General features: G+C 37.8%; 2 protein-coding genes across 4 annotated transcripts in view; one reads left to right on the top strand and one right to left on the bottom strand.

Moving 5' to 3' along the window:
* Positions 1 to 224: 224 nt before the first annotated feature.
* Positions 225 to 9,745, bottom strand: LOC107709841 (TNF receptor-associated factor 2-like). Of its 2 annotated transcripts, XM_016514468.1 has the most exons (11): positions 9,548 to 9,745; positions 9,061 to 9,311; positions 8,649 to 8,727; positions 7,861 to 7,959; positions 6,744 to 6,905; positions 5,728 to 5,802; positions 5,533 to 5,607; positions 4,946 to 5,437; positions 4,683 to 4,860; positions 4,385 to 4,533; positions 225 to 3,324 (listed from the first exon to the last, which is right to left on the bottom strand). In XM_016514468.1, exons 2-11 carry the CDS (start codon positions 9,246 to 9,248, stop codon positions 3,106 to 3,108), a joined length of 1,716 nt encoding a protein of 571 aa, XP_016369954.1. In that variant the 5' UTR covers positions 9,249 to 9,311; positions 9,548 to 9,745; the 3' UTR covers positions 225 to 3,105. The 2 variants fall into 2 exon arrangements, with proteins under 2 accessions (XP_016369954.1, XP_016369955.1); XM_016514469.1 differs by having other exon boundaries at positions 9,061 to 9,745.
* A 364-nt stretch (positions 9,746 to 10,109) lies between these two features.
* LOC107709840 (TRAF-type zinc finger domain-containing protein 1-like) overlaps positions 10,110 to 13,623 on the top strand; it is an 8,753-nt gene continuing 5,239 nt past the window's right edge. The window contains exons 1-5 of one of the 2 annotated variants that reach the window (XM_016514467.1): positions 10,110 to 10,564; positions 10,796 to 10,833; positions 11,394 to 11,529; positions 12,322 to 12,375; positions 12,454 to 12,853. In XM_016514467.1, coding sequence (XP_016369953.1) covers positions 10,799 to 10,833; positions 11,394 to 11,529; positions 12,322 to 12,375; positions 12,454 to 12,853 — 625 coding nt within the window. In that variant the 5' untranslated portion in view covers positions 10,110 to 10,564; positions 10,796 to 10,798. The other variant, XM_016514466.1, reaches the window with a different exon arrangement.

Genomic DNA, 13,623 nt, shown 5'->3' with positions numbered 1-13,623 from the left:
ATAGAGAGTGAGAAATGCATTTATGCCAGAAGAGATAATGTTTGGACACATACTGTACCTTTGATCTGTTCATTATTATATGTACAAAATAAATCACAGTTAACAGGATATAAATCTCTGATAAGCTCAACTCATCTTCCTAAAATGACCCCACAGTGCAAAATGATCAATGGTGCATGAGCACCCCCATGTGGTCAAGTGTGATACAACAGAACATACGACGATACAAGACTGGAGAAAGAGAACAGAAAAGACTTTATTTTAGATTTCTCTGAGAATTAAATCATAACAGGATGAATCACACAGAGGTTCCTTCCTTGGCACATTGACTACAACAATTTGCGGAAGAAACCCACAGTGCCTTCACAGTAACATCTCTAGCTCTGTAAAACCGAATCGGGAAGATCAGTGGCACTGAGACACCATGAGAAAGGCATACAAAGTTACGTAGAAAGTCTGATTATTAAAGTAACCTCTATGAAATGCAACCTCGGAAATAAAAAGTATACAAATCTTAGTCAGCTGAAGAAGAAAAAAATCAGTCCTGGATTCCATAAATTATTATTTCTGCGAGTGTTAATCTCAACGGTATGCAAAAACGTAAAAAAACAGCATATTTCTAGTGTTAGTGTATGCTTATCCAAAAATAAAACGCAAGTCAGAGTCAGTTAACGTATTATTTCTTACAGATAAAGGGGGCTCAAGCATTTCACCTATTCAGCGTATGATCATGAGCCCAGATTGAGTGAATGCAAACAGTAGATTTCACACTCAAGAACAGGAAGGACACTTGTATAATTGCACAAGCTAAAATGTGTGCACTACTACTAGTAAATCATGTGACGTCTACTCAAAATAATAGGCAAATAAAAAGCGTTTTCCAAAACTCTCAAAGAATATTATTAATATGATTTACAATACAACACCGTGGCCACATGCAATGTTAGCTAAAGCTATGTATAGAGAACATTTGTATAGAAGCAGTTATGCTACAGAGGCACGTCACATCTGTAGAACTATTCACACGAGTACTTTGAAATCTCATTGGGGCAAAAAGCAAGCGAGGAAATCTACGACGGTGAGATATATTCATGTAGACAGGTTCTTGAGAGAGAGAGAGAGAGGGAGAGAGAGAGAGAGAGAGAGAGAGAGGAAAAACCGGAAGATCTTTCAGAATCTCATTCCCTCAGAGGATGCTGCCAAAGTGAAGGAGAACTTGCCAAAGCCCAGAAAGAGCCCGAACACATTTTGAAACCATCCCAACAGGAAATAGTACATGTATTATCGATATAAATCTATGATATATATTTATGATTCATATTTGTTATATCCACAGCTACATCAGTCGTAAAACTGTGTACACTGTATAGTTTATCTATTTATACTTAAATTAACAATATACCACACTCACATTATAACCGTCATATACTGCATCTCAATCAACAGATAAAAAAGATAAAGCAATACAAATAAAATGGTGGTCTACAAAGTAAACCAATAATTTACAATATGGTTTTTCTTCTTCTCTATCAAAACATCTCATGCACAGAGAGATTTTGATATCTGTGGGAACTGGTTTGAAAATAGGCTGGGTCCAGGTGCTTTGTTAGCATGAAGGCATCTTAAAAAAGCATCTCAGACTCGGTTTCAGAAAATAACCAGACCAAAAAGCTCACATGGAAGACGTACTGTATACTAAAAGCCCTTATGTAGGAGTTATGCATTGTTTATGTATAGTAATGCCTTCTCTGGTTGCAAATAAACTAAAAGAAATCCCATGGACTAAATGCATTGAATTGACTGTCTATTAAGGACTGAGGCTACTTCAAAATGGCATAACAAATCACATTCCTCATATTCTAGCACATTTACAGAATGCAAACCCCACAGTCTTTCTGGGAAAAAGACGACAGGAATCACTGACTACGAGATCTCAAACACCTGCTTGGTTTATACTGATCGACACGGTCCAAAGCAAGTCATATAGTTTTAATGGCATCCATAATGTTTGCCCAAAGCAGCACAATATCAACGGAACACCCAAAAACACAAGAAAACATCAAAATGCTAACAAACATCAGCCTTTCCACGTCACAATAAAGCACACGAGATTATCTGTCCTACTCACACTACCTTTAGGCTAAAGGCTGCATCTTTTATTCGCGTATAACCACGTCGGCTGATGAGGCATTTGAGGTCCAAAGGAAAACTGGATGGTTTTAACACCAGCATGATTTAGTTGTTTTCTTCGACAGCGATTTTACAATGAAACTGCCTTCGCTTCTCAGGCTCAGGGTGTAAACCTGGTCTGCTGCTAACTTGAATGTATCTTCCACAGATCCAACATGCAAACTAATACATCAAAGAACACCGAAAATGGAAACGAAGGCAAAAAAACATATCACACACACACACACAAACTCCTCAACTCACAAGCAGGTTATCGAAACCCAAATTCTGCACTTTAAATTCAAGCAATGTCCACCACTACAGAGAGCCAAAGAAAACGAGAAACATTCGAGGCACACAATGCTCAAAGGGAATGTCAGAAGACTGTCGATGCGTATGAAGCAAGTTAACTACGCAGTCGCAAAATGAACGCATCGACATCATTCGTTAGTGTCACTCCGTGTCCGTCTACGCACGAAACATTCACTTACGAGTAGCTCAAACACTAAGGAAAGCAAAAAAGTACCCAAATAGTGAGTGCGACACAAGCCAAGCGCTTGGAAATGAAATGACGTCTGTCTTGTTGTGAAAGTCTTCTCAATCTCTATAAAAGGCAAGGTGCCACATCTATGGCACAGGCAAGTAGTTACGTTACAATCACAGCTGACAGCTATCCCACTACGAGAGAGTGAGAGGTTCCCAAAGGGCAACTATATTACAGTAGAACTGCACAAACTCTGGGAACGATTTTGGTACATAATGCAGAGTGGTGTCACGGCCAGTGCAGTATTGCACTGGGTACCGTAGTCTCTTTGGGCTCACGCGAGCACGGCAAAGAGCTCGGACCGAGGGAACGGGCCTCAGGAAAAAAAGTACTGCACGGGAACCACTACAGGCTGGAGAGAAGAGCATGGCGGAGCAACGGCATCTGACACCTTAAAGGCCTGTGAGGTCAACAATGGCCTTGATGAAGATGGTGTCATCTCGGATGTAGGAGTTCTTGGTGTCTAGTTTGGAGAGAGGGCAGAAGAGAGGGCAGCCGCTGGCAATGTTCATGTCACTCACAGGCCTCTGGAAGGAGGAAGAGGAAATGTCTGGCCGGAAGGCATCGATGATGTGCTCCCTGTTGTTCTGATCCAGCAGCATGAGGGTGACCTGAGGACCAAGGTGTTGGATAAATATTTAAATGACAAGAAAGGTCTGAGTTTAGACAGGTATGAATGGGTGCAATGCTGAAGCCAGTCATTCAGCGGAAGGAACAAGGACCCCATAAAAAGCATAAAGTGAGAACATAAAAAAATGGAAAATGGCCACGGTCACACATTACATGTGTGTTAATGACATACTTTAGGAGTGTCCACAACAAAGATGTTACATGTTGGTTGCACATAGCTGGCATAAAAATGTTTCTTGAAAATGGTATAAAACAAATTAAATGACTAAAAATGCAATGTTGTGGTAACCAAGTGAAAAGCAAAAACATAACACTATCATTCAAAAGTTTGGGGTTAGTTTTTTTTAAGAAATTAATACTACTATTCCGTAAGTACACTGAAAAGTGACAGTAAAGACATAATGTTACAAAAGATTTCTATTTTATATAAAAGCTGTTATTTCAATTTGTATTTCTATTCAAGAATCATAAAAAGTATGATGTATTTTTTGAACACCAAATCACCATATAAGAATTATTTCTGATGAATCATGTGACACTGAAGACTGGAGTAGATTCACCTTTGCCATCATAGGAAAAATTACATTAAATATATATATTTATATATATTAAACTTAAAAGAGTTATTGTGAAATATTATAACAATTTTAAATATCAGTGATTTTACTGTATTTTTGATCAAATAAATGCAGCTTTGATGAGCATTAGAGTCTTAAAAAAATAAATAAAATACAATTTTACCAACCCCAAAATTTGGAACGATTATATATTTTTTCTTACATCTTAAATACATGATGTGAGTGTATTCAAGGTCTAGGTTTTTCCCCCCCCCAAGTATTTTCTTCTTTTTTTTTTTTATTCATTTACCATCAGTAAGTTAGTAATGAGTCACACCACAAATTGCATTTATGTATTTTTGAATAAAATAATAGGACAAAAAAGAATCAGCACTTCACTGACTTGAATCTGAGAAGAAGTCTGTCAGGATTTCAGGAATAAAAAATGGTCAGACACACAATGTTAAAAGTTGATCACACTGACCTTCTGATTGAAAGGCCACTTAAGCAAGGCATCACTGTGTCCCCTCATCACCACGAAGAACAGAGACAAGTGAGTACCACGTCCCGTCCCATCCCCATTCAGATAGATGCGCAAACACATCTTATAGCCATATTTGCTTGTATAAAATGCTGTAACAAACAACAGGGCATTTTGGAGTGAGACGCCATACCTCAAGATATATCATATCTAAGCTAAACAACAAACACAAGCAATCTCTCACAATATTCTAAATAATTCATATGAAACCGTAAAAGTAAAATATGCTAAATAAAAATACCAGCCGAGAACATAGCAGGTGCCCGTCCGGCTACAGCATCTTGTCTCTTCTTCGAGAAGTCAGAGATCTTCCACACAAATACACCATCATAAGTGGCAGCGGACATCTCCCTCATCTTTGCCTCCATCTCCACGATGGAGAGATCCCTAAGGCCTACTGTCCTCTCCAACTGCCGTACCTGCATAAAAATCTAGTATTGAATGAAACTATATCTCAGGCTAAAAAAAAAAAAAACATATCTGCTTTTACATCAGACACTTTACCTTGTTGTTGAGTAACTCAATCTTGTCCTGGTCAAGCCGGTGCTGACGGTTATAGGCCTCCATGGTGGTGGCGGAGCGCTCCATCTCACGGTTGAGCACGCAGACGATGTTCTCAAAGGTGCTTACCTTCAGCTCCAGCTCCTGACAGCGACGGCTGAGCTCCGCCACTTTGGTTTTCTCACTGTGTAGCTGCAGCTCCAAGGCTGCCCCAACGGCTGTAGGGAGTGGGGTGAAAGACGTACCCAGCGTCGGAGCCGGCAGCGGCGCACAGGCCCCCTGCACGGGAGCCCCTGCTCCACTCAGCTGGCCCATCTTCAGCTCCAGCTCCCGCAGAGACTGATGCAGCTCGTGGATCTTAAGGCTGGCCAGTTCCAGACTCTGAGGCTGTAGACTCTCCAAGTTCACCTTGATGCCCATGATGAAATGCAATAGGAGGTTTAAGTGTTCGTAGGAACAGGCTTGCTCATGGTCATGGATCTTCTCCTTTTCCACCTACAAGAAATCAGAGAGCCTGATGCTAAAAAACATTTGTGGAACCGAAATGAATATAAAGTCTAATGGATGAGGAAAAAAGTCAGATTACCTACCGTCATATCACAGCCTACAACGTGAAATCTGCAAGGTGTTCTGAATTTGGTGCACAGTTTAATGTGGTCCACGTACTGCAGAAGGAAAATACAGATACCCAAATGAAAGTAACTATGAAAAAGTTCTATCTGCATTAAAAAAAAACAATATAAATACAAAAGAAAAAGTAAAAAGCTTAAATACCATTTACTTACTTTCTCTCTGGGAATTTTTTTCTTGGCACAACCTTCACAAATCATTGGGTATTTAGGGCATATCTCATCATGGGCCTAAAAAAAAAACATGTTCTTTCACAAGTTGTAAAGTGATACCTATTGGTCTTTATAGTTCTTTTGCACTTTAATCTGTGTAAAACTTTTAACTTTATACATTTTTCTGTATTGCTTTATTGCATTTAAATGTTCAGTTATTTTTGTTATAAGAAAAAAGTTATTAAACCTGTTATACTGTATTATGACAGCACTTTTTTTTTACTTAATTTCAATATCGTGATAATACCGTATACCGTGATAAAAGCATTAGCAATTAAATCGCAACATGAAAATGTAGGGATATGCCGGTATCAAATTTTCATGTTGCGATTAATTGCTAATGCTTTTATCACGGTATGCGGTATTATCACAATATTGAAATTTTGTTAAAAAAAAGTGCTGTCATAATACAGTATAAGAGGTTTAATAACCTTTTTCTTATAACAAAAATAACTGAACATTTAAATGCAATAAAGCAATACAGAAAAATGTATAAAGTTAAAAGTTTTACACAGATTAAAGTGCAAAAGAACTATAAAGACCAATAGGTATCACTTTACAATAAGACCTCATGCAATGGAGCAGCTCTAATGCTATTAAATTAAAGATGATGTAGGCTACCAGAGAGAGAGAGAGAAAAAATTAACAGTGAAAATTGAAGTTAACCAACTAACATTATACATACTCTTTTGTTTTCTTTACCCAATATTTTAAAAATGTACAAATGCAATGAAAATACTGGTATCGGTACTCGGTATCGGCAAGTACCAAAAATAAAAGTATCGGTATCGGGCGAGTACTGGAAAAAGTGGTATCGGTGCATCCCTACAAAAATCCAAAACTAAAAAGATGAAAGCCATGAATGAATAAAGGATTGATTAATGATCCTCACATTACATTTAAGAAAAAAAAACAGTTCTGTTTTTTTTATGTTAATAAGAAAGAAAAATAAGTCTTACCTTAATGTTTTTAAAATGAAATGGCTCCTTGCAGTATTTACAATTAAGAGTCCTTTCTGGGCATTCCCTCTCATTGTGACGATCGAGTTCGTTGGCTCTCAGAAGCTCTTTGCATGATGGGCAGGAAAGGATCCTGAAGTCACACTTTCCCTCATGGTTTGCCTTTCAGAGATCAAGAACCATTCAGATGGTGCATGTCATTTTAAAACTGTTTGTAAACTGCAAACAACACTTCCTAATAAAATAAATAAAAGATTAAGATGGTTTGCTGGTCTTAGTTGATCCCCCAGTCTGGTCAAGCTGGTTTGTTAGTGGGTTTAGGGCACTTTTCAGCTGGTCAGGCTAGGAGATCTGCTTGTATTGTGTAATTCTATTACATATTATGTTATTTACTCAATATGGTATTATCTTACTCAAAATATTATGTATAATCATGAAAGTAATCAATATACTAATCAATATGCTGAATTATTCCCAATACTGGATGTCTTAATGAAGATTGTATGTATGAGGGCCCTTCCATCGGGCAGTGTCAGTGGTTTACATGGGATTGTGCCAGTGAACTTGAGTAACCCAATGAACTTTGGGTGATTTCCAGAAGTTGACAGTAAGGAGTAAACAGATTTGATGTATGTCTCATGGGACCACCGCCAACCAATGGGAAGCGGCAAAATGAAAGTTTTAAAAAAAATGGTTTGTCTCATGGGACCACTGCCAACCAATGGGAAGCGGCAAAATGAAAGTTTTTGAAAAATGGTTGATTTGGCCAAATTCCACCATTAAAAGATGGACCAGGTGTGCTAGTAATAAATTGTGGCAAACCAGACAGGCATAACCGATAAAAAAAAACGGAACTACCAACTTTGGTAAGGGAAAGGGGTATAAATATGGGTGCCTGGACGGACAAAGACTCAGATGCGGCGGCTGTCATCTCGGCTTTGTTGCTGTGCTCAATAAAGTCTTATTTTGACATCTGGAACTCTGCTTCTTGAGCTTTTTTGACAACTTCGAAAAAGACCATTGTTTGTTCCACGACACTTGCCAACCAGTTATGTACGAGCCTGGCAAAGCTGGTTTAAGCTGTTTTTTTTTAAAGCATGGAAGGGACACGCAGTACCTCATATTCTTTGATGGTGCCTGTCCAGCTGCATTCCTCATTGATGCAAACAGCTTCAAGAGCTTCAACTTCTCTTTTGGCAGCATTATCAGGAAAAGCCTAAAATAAATTTGCACATAGCGAAAGTGAAATCTTCTTCCAACTTTCATTTGTCCCATTACTGACAGTGAAAAATTGGTTAAGGCCTGTTCACACCAAGAACTATGACTATAAAGATACTTATCGTTCACACCAATGGAAGATAACATTCTGTTTATTTTAAGCACACAGAAACAAACTGTTTCAATAATATTGTTCCTCTGTGGTGTGGATTTTTCTATTCTTATAGAATTACAACGTGTATTAAACGTTTACTGTTATCGTTATCATCCTTTTCAGTGTATAAAAACTGGCTGCCTAAAATGCCATTTGCCACCAGCCTTCCGAAGAACTTCAGAGGAAGTCACAGCTTCTGCCACAATTACTGCAGTTACTGTACAAACTGTACTTCAGTTAATGTAAGAATAGAAAAATGGTATTATAGTAAAACTGTATATTTTTCCAAATTTTTAAAGGAACTTTGTATTAGTTACAAAAATGTCCAAAATATACAAAACAAAAAAATTATGGTGGTTTTACCATTTTAGTAGATGTGGCATTTTAGTGGAAACTACAGTGGTTACAGTTTGTGAATTCTCATTTTATTTTTATTTACTTATTTATTTTTGGAAGGGTTATCAGCACTAAAAATATTTCAAGGCGATTTTCCTACCATTTCAATTGTACAGTATAACAAAACGAATACTTACACAGCCCTGTTTCAAAATTGATGTTGGTTCTTCAAATATGTTCTCCTTTATACAGGCACTGCATTTCTGTGGTCCGGAGCTGAGATGGAAAAGTAAAGGTTTGATACACACAAGCACAAAAATAATAATAATAATTCGCGGATAAATACAAAGGCACACCACATATAGTAACAGTTGATTTTGACAACCGCTGCAACAGTCTGGCTATTGTAGTTTCCAGCACGCCCAGCTAAACAAGAAGCCGAACACAACCTGACAGCCTGCATTTATTTATGTTCCCCGATCTGAAGCAACGTTTACTGCTTGTATACCCATAAAATATACCATAAAAATGGCACGGGAGGCCTGACAGGTCGTGTTCATCTTTTGTAGTGTCGTGTCAGGTGGGCCATCTGGACTGAATGCCGCTTACCTCACAGCTTTATTAAAACAATAAGAACAGAAACGATGTCCGCACTGCGCCTGAAACGGTCTCCTAAGGATTTTCAGACAGATATTGCACAGATGCTTGTCCTCCAGTTTGTTGGCGAGTATTTTCTTGGGGAAGCCAGGTTTGTTGCCTTCTAATGAAGATGGTGGTGAGGGTTCCTGTGCAGCCATTATTCCCTAGCGCGCATGTGACCAGGCTCCGGAGAAAAGACACGGATCTTTCTACACATTTCACTGAAAGGGGTTGTAAACAGACGATTTTGCATTGTGTCACATAAAAGGATTAACTTAATATGCATAGTTAAATACATCTAAATACACGCACGGTTTAATGTTTATACAGGCATGACGGCTATGACAAAATACCATCGTCAGAATAAAGTTTTATAGTAGCATTTACTGTTGTTGGGATCTCTGATTATTTTCATAACAATAAATATTGTTACGTTTTAAAATCACATATGCCCTACCATATTATGGTCCAACGAACATTATAAAACCTCCTGCAGTGCTGTAAAACATTGTATCAATTACATTCAGCGTTCTTGCCGTGTGCAGTCATAAGTATGGTCATAATTTATTATTATTATTATTTATAGTGTTCCTTAAAAAGGTGAGTAACGGTAGGCGTCGTGTTCTCTCCAGCTGCTCATGGATGGTAGCGTCCACTAGGGGGCGAATGATGATGACAAAATATGTGAAGCTAGAACTTTAACGTATTAAAAATTACAAAACAAAAGTCTTCTTTCTTTTATTGAACAATCATAAAAATAATACAATTATGTATAGGATGCATATTTAAGATGAATTAAATAATAATAAATGAATTAATATTATTATTACTACTACTATTACTGTTGTTTAGAAAAAAATACAAATAAAACCCACAAAATAAACATCAAGCGTAGACGCATCATATTTTGCAGTAGAGCTCCTTTCCACCATTACTGAATAATTGTAATACGTATTTTTGCCGATCATCTTCGTCTTTTATTTTGAAAATATTAATAATAATATCTCCGTCACCATCTGTCAGTGTCGCTGTTTTCACGGAGACAGCCTCTTGTTGATACTGTTGTCACGAAACGAAAGCTGGACTGATAATTGCGGTTGTTGGCACAGACCTACCTCAGGCCAGTAGTAGTTTATTACTTGTTTCTGTGTAGATTTACAGAGTCTAATGACTCGAATCGCATGACCAATACTGTAGTGAGCGTTATACTGTAGCTGACCAGCAATGGACACTCTTTGAGATGGCAGCACAAGCATCTAGATTAAACTAATCAGACTTCAAAGCAGCTATTTAAAATACCTTTGTGCCTATTCTGATGTGTTGACTGTCTCTGTATCATTGAATAATTCCTTTAATGTCTAACGTTACTCGTTCTTGGACTGAGAATAAGAACGAAAAGTACTAGCGAGTAGTTTTACTTCTCTAGCGAAACAGCAGCTTCAGGTGGTCGTTAACAAGCTTCGGCAATAATAAGGTAAGTGTGTAATGTTAGTATGTTTATTCTAGCAAATACTTTTTTTAAAGGAAAAATATAAGTCATATAGTAATAAAGCCTGTTATGAAGTCCGTGGAGAACGTTGTACAATCTTTGTTTCACTACGGTGTATTTTTCCCCTTTTACCATCTATATTTTATTAAGGACATTTTATCCAGAAACAGTTTCATGTCCGGTATGTGTTTAATGAGTTTTCTCTTTTTCACACAGACTATGGCCGGGGAAAATACCCAGTTTTGCAGTAACTGGTAAGTAAAATAAATATAAATGAATAAAAATGATGTCGTCATTCACTTACCCACATGCTTTTCCCAGTACAGAACAAAAGGGGATGTTAGTCAGAATGACAGTTTTAGTCACCATTCACTTTCATTTAATCTTTTCCCCAAAAAATGAAATTGAACGGTGACTTATTCTGTCATTTTGTCTAACATTATTATGTTGCACAGGAGAAAGAATGTCAAACAGGTTTGGAAAATCTTGAGGGCAGGTACATAGTTTTTATTTTTGGGTGAACTATTCCTTTGGATAAGGAGTGCTGTTTAGTAGTTTCGGTTTAGACAACTGTTCTAACTGTTCACTTGTGTGTTACAGTCCCTCCCATCTGTCCGTGTCCTCCCTTCCTGACTATCATGATTTGGCTGACGCGCTTTTGTCCAAAGCAACTTGTGTTACACTTTTTACAGCGAGAGTTTCTCAGGAATAACCATCACTTAATTGTCTTAGTCAAGGGCACAATGGCAATTGTGGGATTTATTGAACTGATAATGTGTCAACCAACTGACCATGATATGCGCTTTGTCTCTAGCAAGCATGACATTCCAGAAGCCAACTTTACAACACATGAGAGCCACTGTCGGCGGAATATTGCTCTTTGTGAGGTGTGCCAGGAGCCTTTTCCTCATGCTGAGCTTGTGCAGCACAAAGAGATGGACCATGCAGAGGTACGATCCGGACGTGATGTATGAGTAATTGACTGTATATTTAATAATATTCCTAAGGACCTAAGTCAGAGTACTGTAGACATAAATAAAAAACAAAAAAATCTTAAAGTCGACAAATAATTCTACGGGTTGTGAGAATCAGATTAAAATTTTAGATTTCTTTCCCCAGGTTACTGTCCCTAATGCTGATCCAAACCAGTATGACTTTATTCTGCAGAACACACACACACTAAATGTTCTGAAGAAATGCCATATTTTTATGTCTGTACAATGAAGGTCAGTGGAGTCAAAACAGAAATGATAAAAAAACAAGACATTTAGAGATCTTAACACATCGTTTTTGTTTAGAGTGAGCTATAAACATCAAGTCACTATCAAATCAAAATTGTCCCTTGTAATCTTTAATCAAAAACATTAACTTAACCTCCCTATTGCAATGACATCTCTTCTCACAACCTGTCATTCATAGATCACAGCAATTAGCAAACAACAGTGATCCAATTAATTCCAGACAAAAACAAATCCAGCCCTACTTTTTTTCCTCATTCGAGAAAATGTTTAACTCCGATATATGTAGCAATAGAGAAGAAAAGACAATCACAAGTTTCCCTTCGTGCTGACTTTAAGACAGTAGGATATATTGAACATCAGCACTGTTTTAAATAGCATTCATTTAAACATAGCATCAGTGTTATCTATATTGCAGAATGAAACAGAAACGGAGTTGTTGTTGTTCTCCCCAGGCTGCTAAATTTAGGTTTTATAAAATCTATTCTAAACCTCTTTTTACAGGAACAGTGCAAATGTGGATTAAAGATAGAGAAGAGGTTCATGGAGGTCCACCAGGTACAATATAAACATTTATGAATATTGCTGTATTCGGTGATGAGTTCTGTATATTTGATGACTTCTTACCCCTTTCAGAGGTCAGAGTGCAGTCATCGACTTGTCCCGTGTCAGTTCTGTGATCTGGAGGTGGCCTCCTTTCAGGCTAAAGAGCACGAGGATTACTGTGGGACCCGCACCGAGCCCTGCCCCGTCTGCAAATGTAACGTTATGCTGAGAGAACAACACATCCATCCAGCCCTGTGCGGAAGTCTGACTCCACCTCAGGAGAGGCACAGTAGTAGGGCCCAGACCCCAGGAGCATGGTTTGAGGCACATTCAATCTATAACCTTATACACAATAATAACAGCACGGGGGCAGCAGACCGCAGGGGTCCGCCACGACCCTTGGAGGACAGACTACACAACAGCACCAGAGGAACAGTGAGGGGAGGAACCAGGAGAAACGCAGAAACAAGGAACAATGATTTTGCTTATTGTATGTATCCATCTGGCTGTTTTAGTCCTTATTCAGAAAAAAAATATTCACAATAAACTAGGGATGGATGATATAGCCTTGACAGATATGTGCAAATATTAGACTTTTTTTTTAATTTATCCAGTCTGTAGATATTGGATATTCAATTGTGAATTTCCCCTGCAAATGAGGCACAGACACAAATCTGAAGTGGCAATTAGGCGTCTTTATACAGACTGTTTAATGGTGCTTAAAGGTGGCATAAATACATTTACACAGCAATTAAAAGTAAATTACTAAAATTATACTAGGGGCTGAGGTGGGTCAGAGCAACATTTAATCTGGCTTTTATGCTGCATTGCATCTTCACACAGAATATCGAACAGACACAAAGCAGATGTGTAAAGATGCTTTTAGATTACTTTTGTTGTCGTCATCTAACACTTCAAGTTAATCTTTTAAAACTACTAATAATTTAATAACACTGTTAAATGTGATATTTATCAAATCTCAATTTATTTTAATTTTTAGTACTCTAAACCCCCGGTTTCGCAGACAAGCCTTAAAGGGGTCATATGATGCGATTTAAATTTTTCCTTTCTCTTTGGAGTGTTACAAGCTCTTGGTGCATAAAGAAGATCTGTAAAGTTGCAAAGACTAAAGTCTCAAATCCAAAGAGATATTCTTTATAAAAGTTAATAGTCAACCACGCCTACCTAAAACGCCTTGTTTAAACACACCCCCACATTCCTACGTCACGATGTGGGAAGATTTGCATAACACCGCCCAAA

The sequence above is a fragment of the Sinocyclocheilus rhinocerous genome, unplaced genomic scaffold (genome assembly GCF_001515625.1).
Source record: "Sinocyclocheilus rhinocerous isolate Xijiao unplaced genomic scaffold, SAMN03320098_v1.1 scaffold926, whole genome shotgun sequence".
Taxonomy (NCBI): domain Eukaryota; kingdom Metazoa; phylum Chordata; class Actinopteri; order Cypriniformes; family Cyprinidae; genus Sinocyclocheilus; species Sinocyclocheilus rhinocerous.
This window is presented reverse-complemented; position numbering and strand designations above follow the sequence as displayed.